General features: G+C 42.3%; 1 protein-coding gene across 1 annotated transcript; it reads left to right on the top strand.

Annotated features, from left to right (window-relative positions):
- Positions 1-8,078: 8,078 nt before the first annotated feature.
- On the top strand, positions 8,079-8,987 carry LOC123388699 (olfactory receptor 13G1-like). Its single transcript, XM_045068865.1, has one exon. The coding sequence runs from the start codon at positions 8,079-8,081 to the stop codon at positions 8,985-8,987; it is 909 nt and encodes a 302-aa protein (XP_044924800.1).
- The last annotated feature ends 7,914 nt before the right edge of the window (positions 8,988-16,901 follow it).

The following is a 16,901-nucleotide window of genomic DNA, read 5'->3' on the forward strand; positions in this document are numbered from 1 at the left end:
TGCTGGAGGGGAGGTGGAGGGGTGATGGACATTAAGGAGGGCACTTGATGTAATGAGCACTGGATGTTATATGCAACTAATGAACCACAGAATTCTACCTCTGAAACTAATTTTTTAAACTACCTTGATTTTCTTTTTTAACATTTCCTTAGCAATTCAGGGTCTCTTCTGGTTCTATGCAAATTTTAGGATTGTTTGTTCTGGCGCTCTGAAAAATACTGGTGGAATTTTGATCGGAATGGCATTGAAAGTATAGATTGCTCTAGGCAGTATAGACATTTTAACAATGTTTGTTCTTCTGATCCATGAGCATGGAATCCTTTTCCATCTTTTTGTGTCTTCTTCAATTTCTTTCATGAGTGTTCTGTAGTTCCTCGAGTACAGATCCTTTACCTCTTTGGTTAGGCTTATTCTCAGGTATCTTATGGTTCTTGGTGCTATAGTAAATGGAATCAATTCTCTAATTTCTCTTTCTAGAGTTTTATTGTTAGTGTATAAGAAAGCCACTGATTTCTGCCATGTTACTGAATTGCTGTATGAGTTCTAGTAGTTTGGGGTGGAGTCAGAATTATGAATGAAAAGGGAGAGATCACAACGAAAGTCAAGAAAATAGAAACAATCATCAGAAATTGTTATCAACAGTTATATGCCAATAAGTTAAATAACCTAGAGGAAATGAATGTATTCCTGGAAACCTAAAAACTTCCAAGACTGAAACAGGAAGAAATTGACAACCTGAATAGACCAATATCTAGTAATAAGATTGAAGCAGTAATCAGAAACCTCCCAAAAAACAAGAGCCCAGTACCTGACAGATTCCCTGGGGAAATCTAACAAACATTCAAAGAAGATATAATACCTATTCTCCTGAAGCTGTTCAAAAGATAGAAACGGAAGTAAAACTTCCAGACTCTTTTTATGAAGCCAGCATTACCCTGATCCCCAAACCAGGCAAAGACCCCATCAAAAAGGAGAATTTCAGACCAATATCCCTGATGAATATGGATGCCAAGATTCTCAACAAGATCTAGCTAATAGGATCCAATAGTGCATTTAAAAGATTCTCCACCATGACCAGGTGGGATTTATCCCTGAGATGCAAGGGTAGTTCAACATCCACAAATCAATCAATGTGATAGAACAAATCAATAAGAGAAGAGAGAAGCACATGGTCCTCTCAATTGATGCAGAAAAAGCATTTGACAAAATACAGCATCTGTTCCTGATTAAAACTCTTCAAAGTCTAAGGATAGAGGGAACATTCCTCAAATTCATAAAATCTATGAAAATCCCACAGCGAATATCAATCATTCTCAATGGGGAAAAGCTGACAGCCTTCCCTTTGAAATCAGGAACATGACAGGGATGCCCACTCTCACCACTGCTGTTCAACATAGTACTAGAAGTCCTAGAAACAGCAATCAGAAAACAAAAAGAAATAAAAGGTATTCAAATTGGCAAAAAAGAAGTCAAACTCTCTCTCTTCACAGATGACATTATACTTTATAGGGAAAATTTACCAAACATTTAACGATTTACACCCATTCTTTCAGAATCTTCTGAAAATATGAAAAGGAGGTCACTTAACCAGGCCCACATTACCCTGTTACCAAAGCCAGGAAATGACACAACAAGGAAAGAAACTGTGGGCAAATATCTCTGAGGAACATAGATGCAAAAATCTCAACACACCTGAATTCAGCAGCTCATTAAAAAATAATGAATACTGTTTTTCTGAAAATAAATTCATTAATTTTAAAAAAGGAACACAGACCTATGGTGAGCACTGTGAATTGTGTTAAGACTGATGAATCACAGAGCTGTATACCTGAAACAAATAATACATTATATGTTAATACAATAGCATCAAAAAGAAAAAGTACTTAAGATTAAATTTATGATGGTTGTGTAAAGGGAGGTGAGTGGGGGGATGGGGTAACTGTGGGGTAATGGGCACATGATGTGATAAGCACTGGGTGTTATAAGCAACTAATGAATCATAGAACATTACATCAACAGTGAATGATGTGTTATATGTTGGCTAGTTGAATTTAAATAAAAACATGAACATAAAAAAAGGAGCATACACCAAGATCAGGTGGGATTATCTCCGATGTAGGGATGTCTCAACATATTCAAATCAATCAACATGATGACCACATTAACAGATCCAGGATGAAACCATATGATTATCTCAATAGAAGCAGAAAAAGTATTGGACAAAATTCAATATCCTTTCTTGATGACAATCTCTCAGCCATTAGGTAGAGTAAGAAGGCACCTCAGCACAGTGAGGTCCATTCACAAGCCCTCCAGCTAACATCATACTCAATGGTGCGAAAACCACCAACCTTCCCTTGAAGATCAGGAATGAATCAAGGGTGCCCACTCCCACACTGTTATTCAACAAAGCAGTGGAAATCCTAGCTAGAGCAAACAATCAAAAGAAATAAAAGGTTCCAAAGGCAAAGGAAACAGAAGTGAAAATGAACTTTTGGGACTTCATCAAAATCAAAAGCTTCTGCACAGCAAAGGAAACAGCCAACAAAACAAAGAGGAAACCCACAGAATGGGAGAAGATATTCGCAAATGACACTACAGACAAAGGGCTGATATCCAAGATCTATAAAGAACTCCTCAAACTCAACACCCACAAAACAGATAATCATGTCAAAAAATGGGCAGAAGACATGAACAGACACTTCTCCAATGAAGACTTATAAATGGCTCACAGACACATGAAAAAATGTTCGTCATCACTAGCCATCAGGGAGATTCAAATTAAAACCACATTGAGATATCACCTTACACCAGTTAGAATGGCCAAAATTAACAAGACAGTAAACAACATGTGTTGGAGAGGATGTGGAGAAAGGGGAACCCTCTTCCACTGTTGGTGGGAATGCAAGTTGGTTCAGCCACTTTGGAAAACAGTGTGCAGATTCCTTAAGAAATTAAAAATAGAGCTTTTACGAAGATGGTGCCGAAAGCTAAGAAGGAAGCCCCTGCCCCTCCCAAAGCCGAAGCCAAAGCAAAGTCTTTGAAGGCCAAGAAAGCAGTGCTGAAAGGCGTCCACAGTCACAAAAAAAAAAAAAAAAAAAAAAACAAGATCCGCACATCACCTATGTTCCAATGACCCAAGACTCTGCATCTCCGAAGGCAACCCAAATACCCTTGAAAGAGCGCCCCCAGGAGAAACAAGCTTGATCACTATGCCATCATCAAGTTCCCCCTGACTATTGAGTCAGCCATGAAGAAAATAGAAGACAACAACACACTTGTGTTCATTGTAGATGTCAAGGCCAATGAGCACCAGATCAAACAGGCTGTGAAGAAGCTCTATGACAGTGATGTACCCAAGGTCAACACCTTAATCAGGCCTGATGGAGAGAAGAAGGCATACATTCGGCCGGCCCCTGACTATGATGCTTTGGATGTTGCCAACAAAATTGGGATCATCTAAATGGAGTCCAGCTGGCTAAATCTAAATACGGTTTTTTTCATGATAAAAAAAAAAAGAAATTAAAAATAGAGCTTCCCTATGACCCTGCCATTGCACTACTGGGTATTTACCCCAAAGACACAGATGCAGTGAAAAGAAGGGCCATCTGTACCCCAATGTTCATAGCAGCAATGGCCACAGTTGCCAAACTGTGGAAAGAACCAAGATGCCCTTCAGTAGATGAATGGATAAAGAAGATATGGTCCATATATACTATAGAGTATTAAGCCTCCATCAGAAAGGATGAATACCCAACTTTTGTAGCAACATGGATGGGACTGGAAGAGATTATACTGAGTGAAATAAGTCAAGCAGAGAGAGTCAATTATCATATGGTTTCACTTATTTGTGGAGCATAACAAATAACATGGAGGACATGGAGAGTTAGAGAGGAGAAGGGAGTTGGGGGAAATTGGAGGGGGAGATGAACCATGAGAGACTGTGGACTCTGAGAAACAAACCAAGGCTTTGGGAGGGGATGGGGGAGGGGGGTTGGGTGCACCTGGTGTTGGGTATTAAGGAGGGCATGTATTGCATGGAGCACTGCGTGTGTTGCATAAACAATGAATCTTGGAACACTAAAATGAATTAAATTAAATTTTTAAAAATAAGTAAATAAATAGAACCCTCTTCCACTGTTGGTTGGAATGCAAATTGCTGCAGCCTCTTTGGAGAACAGTGTGGAGATTCCTCAAGAAATTAAAAATAGAGCTTCACTATGACCCTGCAATTGCACTACTGGGTATTTACCCCAAAGATACAGATGTAGTGAAAAGAAGGGCCATCAGTACCCCAATGTTTATAGCAGCAATGGCCACGGTTGCCAAACTGTGGAAAGAACCAAGATGCCCTTCAGTGGATGAATGGATAAGGAAGATGTGCTCCATATACACTATGGAGTATGATGCCTCCATCAGAAAGGACGAATACCCAACTTTTGTAGCAACATGGACGGGACTGGAAGAGATGATGCTGAGTGAAATAAGTCAAGCAGAGAGAGTCAATTATCATATGGTTTCCCTTATTTGTGGAGCATAACAAATAGCATGGAGGACATGGGGAGATGGAGAGGAGAAGGGAGTTGGGGGAAATCGGAAGGGGAGGGGAACCATGAGAGACTATGGACTCTGAAAAACAATCTGAGGGTTTTGAAGGGGCGGGGGGTGGGAGGTCGGGGTACCAGGTGGTGGGTATTATAGAGGACACGGATTGCATGGAGCACTGGGTGTGGTGAAAAAATAATGAATACTGTTATGCTGAAAATAAAAAATAAATAAATAAATAAATAAATAAGTAAAAATAAACAAATCAGAAAAAAAAAAGAAATAAAAGCTATCCAAATTGGAAAGGTGGAAAGAAATTGTGTCTGTTTGCAGATGACATGATCTTACAGAAAGAGAACAATTTCATAGAAGATTACCTGAAACAACCCCTCAAAATGCACCCTGATATATCCAACATGGATGAGACTAGAGGATATTATGATCATGAAATCTGCCACACAAAAGTGAAAAGCATATTAGCTGTGGTTTTGTCATAAATGGTAGAGAAAGGTCTCCTCTGTGTCTAGTCTGTTAAATGTTTTTGTTTACATCAAAGGATGTTGCATACTTTAAAATTTTTTTTTTGTATCTGATGAGATGCTTATGTGTTTATATTCCATTGTTATGGGGTATTGCATGAACTGACTTTTGTATGGCCTACTAACCTTGAATTCCTGGGGTCAATCCCACTTAATCATAGTGTATAAGCTTTTTGTATGTTGTTGCATATGTTGTATAGTATTACTTACATGAAGAATCTGAAAAAAACTTGAACACTAGAAACAGAGTAGAACAGTCTGCCTGGAGCTTAGGGTGTGGGAAAATGGAGAGATTCTGAATGGAGTACAAGCTCTGGGTCATAAGATGAGTGAGTTCTGAGGACTGAGCATACTACACGGTGACTATATACTGTACTTATACTTGTATTTGCTAAGACAGCAAATATTAAGCTTTATCACCCGAACAGTAACTCTATGAGATGATGGATGTGTTCTTTAACTCAATTGTACACACATATCAAATCAAATCATCACATCACATGCCTTAAAAACCTCATGTGAAGAGAAGTATATACAACTTTAATTGTCATTCATTCCTAAGTGAAACTAGGGGAAAACCTGGGCCCACCCCAAGTGAGAGGCTAATCCCTTCTCTGAAACCAAGCAGTAGAGGGTTAGGGAGAGTGAACCCTAGATTACACCCAAACTGGTAAGTACTCTGACCAGGAACTGAAGATGTCCAGCCAAGATCAGCACTTTGGACAGGTCTGACAAGACCTGGTGACCAGCCAGCCACTGCTTTCACAGTAAATGTCTTAGATGTCTGAAAAGCCACGCACCATCAGAGGCACCTTTTCTGGGAGCAGGGGCAGCCTATTGTCACTAGCCTGGGTCAGCATGGTTGGACCAAGGCTGGGCAGCTCCCATTCCTCCAGGTTTGTTGAGCAGGGAGGGGAGCATTGCCAGACTGGTTTAAGCTTCACTCACTCTTTATGTGAGACAGGTGGCACTGAGTACACAAAATGCTGTGAGCAATGCCCACTGGCCACTGACACCTGGCCTTTAGCTACTCCTAGGTCGGAGGACCTGGCAATGTCCAGCAACAGCCCAGAGCCATTGACCAGCTTGGGGGTTGGCCTTGATTTTTTTTACACGCTTCTACATGGGAAGGAAGGACAATGTCTACCCGTGGCAGAAATGGTGGGTTGATGTCTTCCCTGGCTCAATGCCATGACAGTCTCGCTGTCTGACATGTCCATCATCTTTTCCTGATGTTGCCACTGGTCAGCCAGTCCCTGGGTGATTACTGCTGAGCACCAGTCCCTGTTGGAGCCTAGAACACCATCAGGTGCCAAGAATATCTTCTGTTATTACTTGGTTGGTGATTAGATCTGTCCCCCAGGTGCTGGTCAGCTTCTCCAGAGAGTCCTGATCCATAGGCTGGTTCTGCCCAATCAGGAGGAGCTGGTTTTGTGCTAATTGGTCCCTCAGGGTGCACCAGCACTACCTGTGAGCGGTGTCTGCCTATTTCAGATGACACAGAGCATCTCTAGCCCTAGGTTACACATCTCCCGCTCTTTACTACAGGTATCACTCACTGTACTTTTTCTTTTTTTTTTTTTAGGATTTTATTTATTTATTTGAGAGAGAGAGAGAGAGCATGAGAGTAGAGAGGTCAGCAGGAGAAGCAGACCCCTCGCCAAGCAAGGAGCCCAATGTGGGATTCGATCCCGGGATTCCAGGATCATGACCTGAGCCGAAGGCAGTTGCTTAACCAACTGAGCCACCCAGGCACCATAATCATATTTTTTAGAAAGGAAAATGAGCAACACGGACAATACGTAGTATAAAATCCACTTCTGTCTCTTTCTCTCTCTCTTCTTTCCCACCCCCAGTTGTTTTTTTTTTTTTAAAGAACCAAGATTTTTGGTTGAAATGTATCAGCATTTTCTACACCAGTGAGCAGATTCCAGTGGGCAATCTGGGTCGTCATTCCCAGACCACAGGGACATGTCCTGTAATGTTTAGTGAAAGTCAGACACCCCCACAATGACTGTAAAGCTGATGCCTGGGGAGACAGATCTCAACCAACATCAGCAAGTAGAGTGCCAAGCCCCTGGTTTTATGCAGATGTATGAAAGTCTTCTTTTTTTCTTTTTTTCATTGAAGGGCTATGACATAAGTAGTGAAATATTTTCAAGATGCACTGTTTTGAAATACACACAGTGCCTCCACATTGACATAATAACTGATAAAGAGCCATACCACCAGCACTGGCATCATTGCCAGAAGCTGGCACGGATGAGCCTGAGTCCCCACTACTCCAGGTTCAGCTTGGTGGACTTTTTGATGCAGCTGAAGTGTTTGGTGGTGAATTGCCTCTGATTTGGGGGGGACCCTGTTGTGGGTTGTCCTGCACCTACAGAGAGGCCTGCCCCTGTGCCCAGTGACCATGTGTGTGAGGACACTTGGTGCCTCTCAGCCAGTGCTGCCTGGAGATGGTCAGTCCTGGAAGAAGATAGCTGGGCTTTGGAAGCAGGTTCTTTCCCATTTAATATGCTCCCTTTTCCCCCCTCTCTCCCATCCCCCCTCTGTTCCCAGACTCTATCTGAATGGATGAGTGGGCTGTAAGCACAATCTCTGTGGTCTTCACAGAGCTCAGGTCCCCTGGTTCTCTCTAAGCCCCACAATGCCACACATAATCAGTGTTCTGTGTGGCTGGGAGACCAGCCCTCAGTGACCAGAGCTCCAAGTCTGGTGACTTTGTGAGTGGCCGTCACAGTCCTGCACCAAGAAGAGAAGGGTGAGGACTAGGGTTTCTCAGCACATCAGGGGGCAGCTGCTTTCTCTGTGATGCCCCTGATCTCCAAAGTTTTCAGGGATACAAAGCTCCATTTTTATTACCAAAATAATATTTGACGTTCTCTTTCTAAGTGGGTCACACACATATTTGCAGGACAGGATGCTTGGAACAAACTGTGACTACCTCTTTCCTTCACAGCCAGGCTCAGAGCTCCCCTCCCCAGGGCTGCAATGAACCAGACATGGGTCACTGAATTTCTCATTCTGGGATTCTCAGAAACACCTCAGCTGCAAATGCTGCTCTTTCCTGCCTTCCTCCTCCTCTACATGGTGGCCCTCTCTGGAAACCTGCTCATCGTGGTGGTCATTGTCTCCAGCCCTGCCTTGCACACTCCCATGTACTTCTTCCTGGTGAACCTGGCCATGGTGGACATCCTCTGCACCTCCACGATCCTGCCTAAGCTGCTGAGCAGCATGATGGCCGACAGGACCATCTCCTATGGAGGCTGCATAGTGCAGCTTTTTTTCTTCACCTGGTCCCTGGGGGCTGAGCTACTGCTCTTCTCTGCTATGGCCTATGACCGCTATGTGGCCATCTGCTGGCCCCTGCGCTACAGCGCCCTCATGGACCCCAGGGTGTGCAAGCTCTTGGCCATGGCTGTGTGGACAGTCAGCCTAGCCAACACCAGTGTACACACTGGCCTCCTGCTGCGCCTGCCCTTCTGCCACTCCAACGTGGTCCAACACTTCTTCTGCGAGATTCCCCCTCTGCTGAAGCTCTCCTGCGCCCCGACACACCTGAATGAAGCGATGGCCTTCACTGCAGACATTATCCTGGCAGTGGGGAACTTCTCTGTGATCATGCTCTCCTACGTCTGCATCATCGCCAGCATCCTGCGCATCCGCTCCGCAGCAGGCAAGCGGAGGGCCTTTTCCACCTGCTCCTCCCACGTCCTGGTGGTCACCTTGTACTACTCCACTGTCATCTACACCTACATCCGCCCAGCGTCCAGATACTCACTGGACAAGGACAAGGTGGTCTCTGTCATCTACACTTCGGTGGCCCCCTCCCTGAACCCCCTTATCTACTCCCTGAGGAACACAGATGTCAAAGCTGCCCTCAGGAGACTGTTCTCCTGAGCTGAGGTCTGTGTGTCCCACGCCCAGGCCCCACCACCTCTCCTGGAGGGTGTGGCAGCAGGCATGGCTCCAGGTGCAGGTTTCCCTAGAGTGGGGTGTATCCTGGCATCTGGGAACACCATCCTCCTTCCAGAAGACACACTCTGGTGCACTATGCAGTGTCCATGGAGCCCAGCTCTGACACCACTTCACCCTGACACCTCAGGAAGCCCCTCATCCTCCCAGATCCTGGGTGTCCTGCCCTGTAGGGTCAAGAAATGACCTGTGTCGCAGCTCTGTGAACTGAGAGGCATGAAATAGATTTAAGAAATTCTCATGGGGACATGGCCCTGTCCCCAGCCCTGGCTAGCAATTTTCTCTCCAACATGCCTCTGCTCATTCTGCCCAGAGGCAGAGGCTTTGGTTGAAGCCTGTAGCCACTCCTCCCAGCACACTCAAGGCTGCCTTCGTTGCAGGGCGCAGTGGGTGAGAGGCAGCAAACCGGAGGGCAGTGGGCGGTGACACTTGGGGAAGTGTTTCAGGAGAATAGGTTCTTCCTGGAAGCAGAGGCTCCAAGAGCGGTCTTTTAAAAAAAAATTAGCACTTTTTAGGGTAATAATTTGGCAAGGCTTTTTCAAGTCTAGGATGTGAAGATGCTATAGGCATCACTGTGGGAAAGTAAACCAGGGCTGCTGGGCCCTGTCCTCCCCTACCACACATGATGAACCCAGTCGTCCGCTCTCCATGGACCCTGGATCCAGGGAGATTTGGGTTCAGGAGGATTTGGGCATGGGAAATGCCTGGTGAAGGGAAGCTCCTTATGGCCCAAACACTCTGTTCCCCCTCAGGATTTAACTGTGCAGGGCTGGCGGTGGGATGTAGGAACATATTGCTTCTGAAGTACGTGGAGAGAAAGGTCCCTTTGAGGGAATAGGGCTGCCATCTCACTTGCAAGCTCTCTCAATGTGTTTCCTGGCCTCCCCTCCTCCCCCTCGCCTTGTCTGTCTTCCTCTACAGACTCGAAGATCTTTGAGGACAAGGACAATGTCTTGTTCACCTTCTTACTCATTCCCACCAGGGGTTATTTGTCTAAATCAATTCATTTATAAGCGTTCTGCACCAGGCACATGGCAGGAACCCAGTAAATACCAGCTGACAGAGAAAACAAATGATCCAGAGATGATTTCTACCAATTAGAACTAATTTTGGAAAGGCTGCACAGAAGTGTTTTTGTGACATGGTTAGTCAGGGGACAGTGACCTCTCTTTTTATTTTTCCCTGATTGGAAGTGAACCTCACATTTATGAGGTTTATAAAACCTGTGGAAATTGGGCACAGTATTAGGATGGTGGCCAGGAACAGAGTTTGCAATATAGTCCTAGAGCTTCTGAGCTTCACACAGGAGGTCACCGGAAGGAGTCTGGTCAGCAGAGTTTTGCTGGGACTGGCTGTGGCCACAGAGGTGTGGGCTTTTCTTGCCTTGCCTCCCTGACCCCAGAGGGAGAAAGTTATAGGAAGTGCTTCCAGAAATTAACTCTGGGGCCAGAATTCTGCACGAGAGGTGCCCATGCCCCCTCTTCAGGTGGGGGTAGGCATTCTACTGAGCTGAGGATCTAGAACCACCATGGAGGGCCACCAGCCCAGGAAGCTCCAGTATGGCCTCCACACTTCACTTGTGTCTGCTCCCAGGTTCTCTGTTGTTCTGTGTTGTAAGAATTCCCTGAAAAAGATCCATGGGGTTTCTTTTCTTTACAAATGTGTGTTTTATGCTAATAGAATTGGGAAACAAGGATATTAAAAGAAGAAAATAAGAAAGCAAATCCTTGTGCCAGTACCATGCTGTCTTGGTGATCACAGCTTTGTAGTAAAGCTTGAAATCAGGTAACGTGATGCCCCCAGTTTTATTTTTGTTTTTCAACATTTCCTTAGCGATTCGGGGTCTCTTCTGATTCCATACAAATTTTTGGATTATTTGCTCCAGCTCTTTGAAAAATACCGGTGGAATTTTGATCGGAATGGCATTAAAAGTATAGATTGCTCTAGGCGGTATAGACATTTTAACAATGTTTATTCTTCCGATCCAAGAGCATGGAATGGTCTTCCATCTTTTTGTGTCTTCTTCAATTTCTTTCATGAGTGTTCTGTAGTTCCTCAAGTACAGTTCCTTTACCTCTTTGGTTAGGTTTATCCTCAGGTATCTTATGGTTCTTGGTGCTATAGTAAATGGAATCGATTCTCTAATTTCCCTTTCTGTATTTTCATGGTTAGTGCATAAGAAAGCCACTGATTTCTGCACATTGACTTTGTATCCTGCGATGTTGCTGAATTGCTGTATGAGTTCTAGTAGTTTGGGAGTGGAGTCTTTTGGGTTTTCCATATAAAGAATCATGTCATCTGCAAAGAGAGAGAGTTGGACTTCTTCATTGCCAATTTGGATACCTTTTATTTCCCTTTGTTGTCTGATTGCTGCTGCTAGGACTTCTAATACTATGTTGAACAAGAGTGGTGAGAGTGGACATCCTTGTCATGTTCCTGATCTCAACGGGAAGGCTGCGAGCTTTTTCCCATTGAGGATGTGATTCTATCCAGTGGATGCCATTCTGGTGTGAGCAAGTTTTGTTTGATATGTATTTGTACACATACACAGGCTTTAATAAATATAGAATAACTGTGATTGTTTTATAAGATGCTGCTTCAGTTTAAAAAACACTGTGTAATTCTTTCCATGTCATTCCAGGTTCTTCCACATTAGTTCATATTGGAAGTGCTCAGTTTCATTACTCACTTGTGTATGCAGGTGTCAGGAGTCCATCATGTCCTAGATACATGTCCTAGAATGTTGCCCTTCTTCCTTTTCTCAAGCCCTATATTCAAAATCTCAGCAAGTCCCTATTCTTTTCATCCTTCATAATAAAATGTGTCTATATTTAAGGATTTTAGAAAACACTGAATTAAAAAGAACACAATGGGTTGCTTCTAGTTCTATAATCTTTAAGTAGATTTTTTAAAGATATTTTTTATTTATTTGACAGAGAGAGAGAGAGGTCACAAGTAGGCAGAGAGGCAGGCAGAGAGAGAGGAGGAAGCAGACTCCCTGCTGAGCAGGGAGCCCAATGCTGGGCTCTATCCCAGGACCCTGGGATCATGACCTGAGCTGAAGGCAGAGGCTTTAACCCACTGAGCCATCCAAGTGCCCCTTTTTAAGTAGATTTTGTCAGTAGCCCTCACACAGATGACAATTATAATCTCCATAACAATTTTTTTTTCTGTCACAACTCTTTCTAGAACCTGAAGGTGACCTAAACCAGGCAAAACTGGATAAGAATAAACCTCAAAAGAATGAACTCATTGTAAGGCTCTGTGGCTAAGCTCAACTATGAGCCACATTCAGGCACTTATGACTCATCACAGAGCCATAGGCCAGTTGGTTTAAGGACAGAAATTGTGGCCACCAGGCATATAGAAATTAAGGATAAATGAGGAGAAAAAAGAAAAAAGAGGAGGTGGCAAAGGTCTTCCAGCCATTGGCCATACCTGAACTGTGGAAGAGAAGGGGCACTGAAAGGAGACAAAGGAGTGTTGGTAACTGGAAAGTTCAAGGGGCTGATAAATACCTCAGGATCTCCATGAAAACCCAAGAAGGGTCACACCTAAGGAATAAAGTCTATGCCACAGAACCAAAAAAATTATCTTAAAACTAAAATCATTCAAATACAAATCAAAACTATAATGAGGTGTCACATCACACTAGTCAGAATGACATCAAAAAGACAAGAGGTAGTATATATTGGTGAGAATGTGGAGAAAGGGGAACCCTCATGCACTGTTGGCGGAAATGTAAGCTGGTACTTACTTTTACTTACATTACTCAGGAAAAGAGCATCCAAAAATTAAAATAGGATTACCTTATGATGCAACAATTGTACTTCTGGGTACATATCCAAAGGAATTGAATCAGAATCTTGTAGGGATATCTACAGTCCTATGTCCATTGCAGCATTGCTCATAATAGCCAGGTTATAGAAACAACCTAAGCATCCATCAGTGGGTAAATGGATAAAGATGTGATTTATATACGGTAGAATACTACTATCCAGCCATATGGAAGGAGATCTGTCATTTGTGAAACTCGGATGTACCTTGAGAGCATTATGCTAACTGAGATATTTAGACAGAGAAAGATACATACTGTATGATATCTCTTACATGTAGAATCTAAAAGCAAATAAATAAAGAAAAGAAAACTAGAAGAAACAGGAAGTAAGGTGATGACTAACAGGGGCTGGGACATGTGGAGTGGGAAAATGGGGAGATATTGGTCAAAGGGTACAAACTTTCAGGAATAAGATTAACAAGTTCTGGGGATCTCGCATACATCATAGTTATTACAACTAATAATACCATATTATACACTTGAATGTTGCTAAAAGAATAGATGTTAAATGTTCTTTACACACATACAAAAGAAATAAATGGTAATTATTTGACATGATGAAGGTATTAGCCAATGCTCTTGTGGTAATATTTCTACAATACACAAATTTTTCAATATAAAAATATACCAAATCAACTCATTATACACCTTAACTTACAAATGCTATACATCAATTATGTCTCAATAAAGCTGGAAAAATGAATTTAAAACAATGAGGAAAAAAATGAGGTTAAAATGGAACAGAATAGAGACTCCAGAAATGGACCCTCAATTCTATCATCAACTAATCTTTGACAAATCAGCAAAAAAAAAAAAAAAAAAAACACGAATATCCAGTGGAAGAAAAAAAACAGTCTCTTCAATACGTGGTGCTGGAAAACTTGGACAGCCACATGCAGAAGAATGAAACTGGACCATTCTGTAACACCATACACAAAGATAAACTCAAAATGGATGAAAGACCTCAATGTGAGACCAGAATCCATCAAAATCCTAGAGGAGAATATAGACAGTAACCTCTTCAACACCAGCCACAGCAACTTATTTCATGACATGTATCCAAAGGCAAAGGAAACAAAAGCAAAAATGAACTTTGGAGACTTAATCAAGATAAAAAGCTTCTGCACAGCAAAGGAAACAGTCAACAAAACTAGGAGACAGCCCACAGAATGGGAGAAGATATTTGCAAATGATGTTACAGATAAAGGGCTGATATCCGAGATCTATAAAGAACTCCTCAAACTCAACACTCAAAAAACTAATAACCCAGTCAATCAATGGGCAGAAGACATGACAGACACTTCTCCAAAAAAAAGACTTACAGATGGCTAACAGACATATGAAAAAATGTTCAACATCATTAACCATCGTGGAAAAATACAAACCAAAACCGCAATGAGATACCACCTTGCACCAGTTAGAATGCCAAAAATTAACCAAACAGGAAACAACAAATGCTGGAAAGGATGTTGTTGGGAATGAAAGTTGATACACCCACTCTGGAAAATAGTATGGAGGTTCCTCAAGATGTTAAAAATAGAGCTACCCTATGACCCAGCAATTGCACTACTAGGTATTTACCCCAAAGATACAGATGTAGTGAAAAGAAGGGCCACATGCACCCCAATGTTCATAGCAGCAATGGCCACGGTCGCCAAACTGTGGAAAGAATCAAGATGCCCTTCAGTGGACAAATGGATAAGGAAGATGTGGTCCGTATACACTATGGAGTATTATGCCTCCATCAGAAAGGATGAATACCCATCTTTTGTATCAACATGGACGGGACTGGAAGAGATGATGCTGAGTGAAATAAGTCAAGCAGAGAGAGTCAATTATCATCTGGTTTCACTTATTTGTAGAGCATAACAAATAACACAAAGGACATGGGGAGATGGAGAGGAGAAAGGAGTTGAGGGAAATTGGAGGGGGAGATGAACCAAGAGAGACTGTGGACACTGAGAAACAACCTGAGGGTATGGGAGGGGATGGGGGAGGGGGCATGGGTTAGCCTGGTGGTGGGTATTAAGGAGGCTATGTATTGCATGGAGCACTGGGTGTGGTCCATAAACAATGAATACCGTTATGCTGTAAAGAAATTAAATTTAAAAATACTTGCAGTATTTTGTGGTGACTAATATAACACAATAAAAAAGAAAATTTTTTAAAATGGGGAAAAAACTAATTATGGACTACTATACAGTGGCTACTGAACTTAAAAATAAAAACTGAGCTCAAAACCAAAAAGACCTAGCCTGACAAAATAAAAAGTAATCCCTAACAAATAAAATTAAGCCTCCATAAAAGCTCCCAGTAATTTAACTCTGCTAGAACAAAAAGTCAACCCTCTTCACAGGAAGGTAACATAATCAGAAGGTAACATAATCAGAGTCTTTGTAAAGTATCATTTACAATGTCTAGGAATACAGTGTTATACATACAATAAAAAAAAGGTGTGACCAAAAGACAAAGAGAAAATAGAGTTAATAGAATTAGACCCTGAGACAACCCAGATGTTGGTATTATCAGACAAGTACTCTAAAGTAGCTATCGTCTCTGTCATTGTTGCTTTAAATATTTTTGCCATTCCTTTCTCTCCTTTTTCTCCTTCCAGTATTCCAATTATGTGTATGTTTCACCTTCTGTAGTTGTCCCATAGTCTGAAGATATCCTGCTTTTATTTGTTTCAATCTTTTTTCTTTTTGCTTTTCAGTTGTTGAGGACTCCACTGATTTATTCTCTAGCTCAAAGATTATTTTCTCAGCCATGTCCCATCTACTAATGTGCCCCTAAAAGGCATTTTCCATTTCTGTTATGGTGATTTTTATATTTAGAAATTTTTTTGTTCTTTCTTAGGATTTCTCCTCTCTGCTTACATCACCCACCTATTAATTAGAGGTTTTTTTTTAATTGTTGGTCTGATAATTCCAACATCCCTGCATGTCTAATTCTGATGGTTTTTCTGTGTCCTCAGTTTGTACTTTTTGCCTTCTGATATGCTAGTAACTTCTTTGTCATAGCCAGCTATGATGGAACGGGTAAAGGGAACGGCTGTCAATAGGTTTTAGTTACATAGTGGTGAAATAGAGACAGGAGAAGCCTTCTACAGGCCTATGATTAGGTCTCAATCTTTTAGGGAGTCTATGTCAAAGGTACAGGCCATGGGAAACTCTCCACCTCCTGTCTGGGTTTGGTTCCATGGCATTCAACTTCTGTGCACCTCAGCTTTCAATTTCCACCCCCATACAATTGATTAGGCTAACATGCACTGAGTTTTTCCAGGCTGTACCAAGATCCATTCTGAGGGGCCAGGATTGAGTGTGAGGGAACCAGTAGCTGGAACCTGGTGGGGCCTCCATTAAGAGAGTCACCTGAGAGTGTATGAGCATGCTTGTGGCTCAGTGACCTGGTTCAGTACATATTTTTCTGAAAAAATCAGACACAACTGCAATGGCTTAGCCTTTCTAGTGTTAGGTAAAGTCTATTAAATTAGATAAAAGCAGCAATAAAACAGCAATAATGTAGAATTTCAGCCTAAAAGTGCCATTTTTTTTTGGAATCTTTAATTTTTTATTTTTGATAAACATATATTTTTATCCCCAGGGGTACAGGTCTGTGAATCACCAGGTTTACACACTTCACAGCACTCACCAAATCACATACCCTCCCCAATGTCCATAATCCCACCCCCTTCTCCCAAACCCCCTGCCCCCGGCAACCCTCAGTTTGTTTTGTGAGATTAAGAGTCACTTATGGTTTGTCTCCCTCCCAATCCCATCTTGTTTCATTTATTCTTCTTCTACCCACTTAAGCCTCCATGTTGTATCACCACTTCCTCATATCAGGGAGATCATATGATAGTTGTCTTTCTCTGCTTGACTTATTTCGCTAAGCATGATACGCTCTAGTTCCATTCACGTTGTTGCAGATGGCAAGATTTCATTTCTTTTGATGGCTGCATAGTATTCCATTGTGTATATATACCACATCTTCTTGATCCA

The sequence above is a fragment of the Mustela putorius genome, unplaced genomic scaffold (assembly GCF_011764305.1).
Source record: "Mustela putorius furo isolate JIRA1106 unplaced genomic scaffold, ASM1176430v1.1 tig00003909_pilon_pilon_pilon, whole genome shotgun sequence".
Taxonomy (NCBI): domain Eukaryota; kingdom Metazoa; phylum Chordata; class Mammalia; order Carnivora; family Mustelidae; genus Mustela; species Mustela putorius.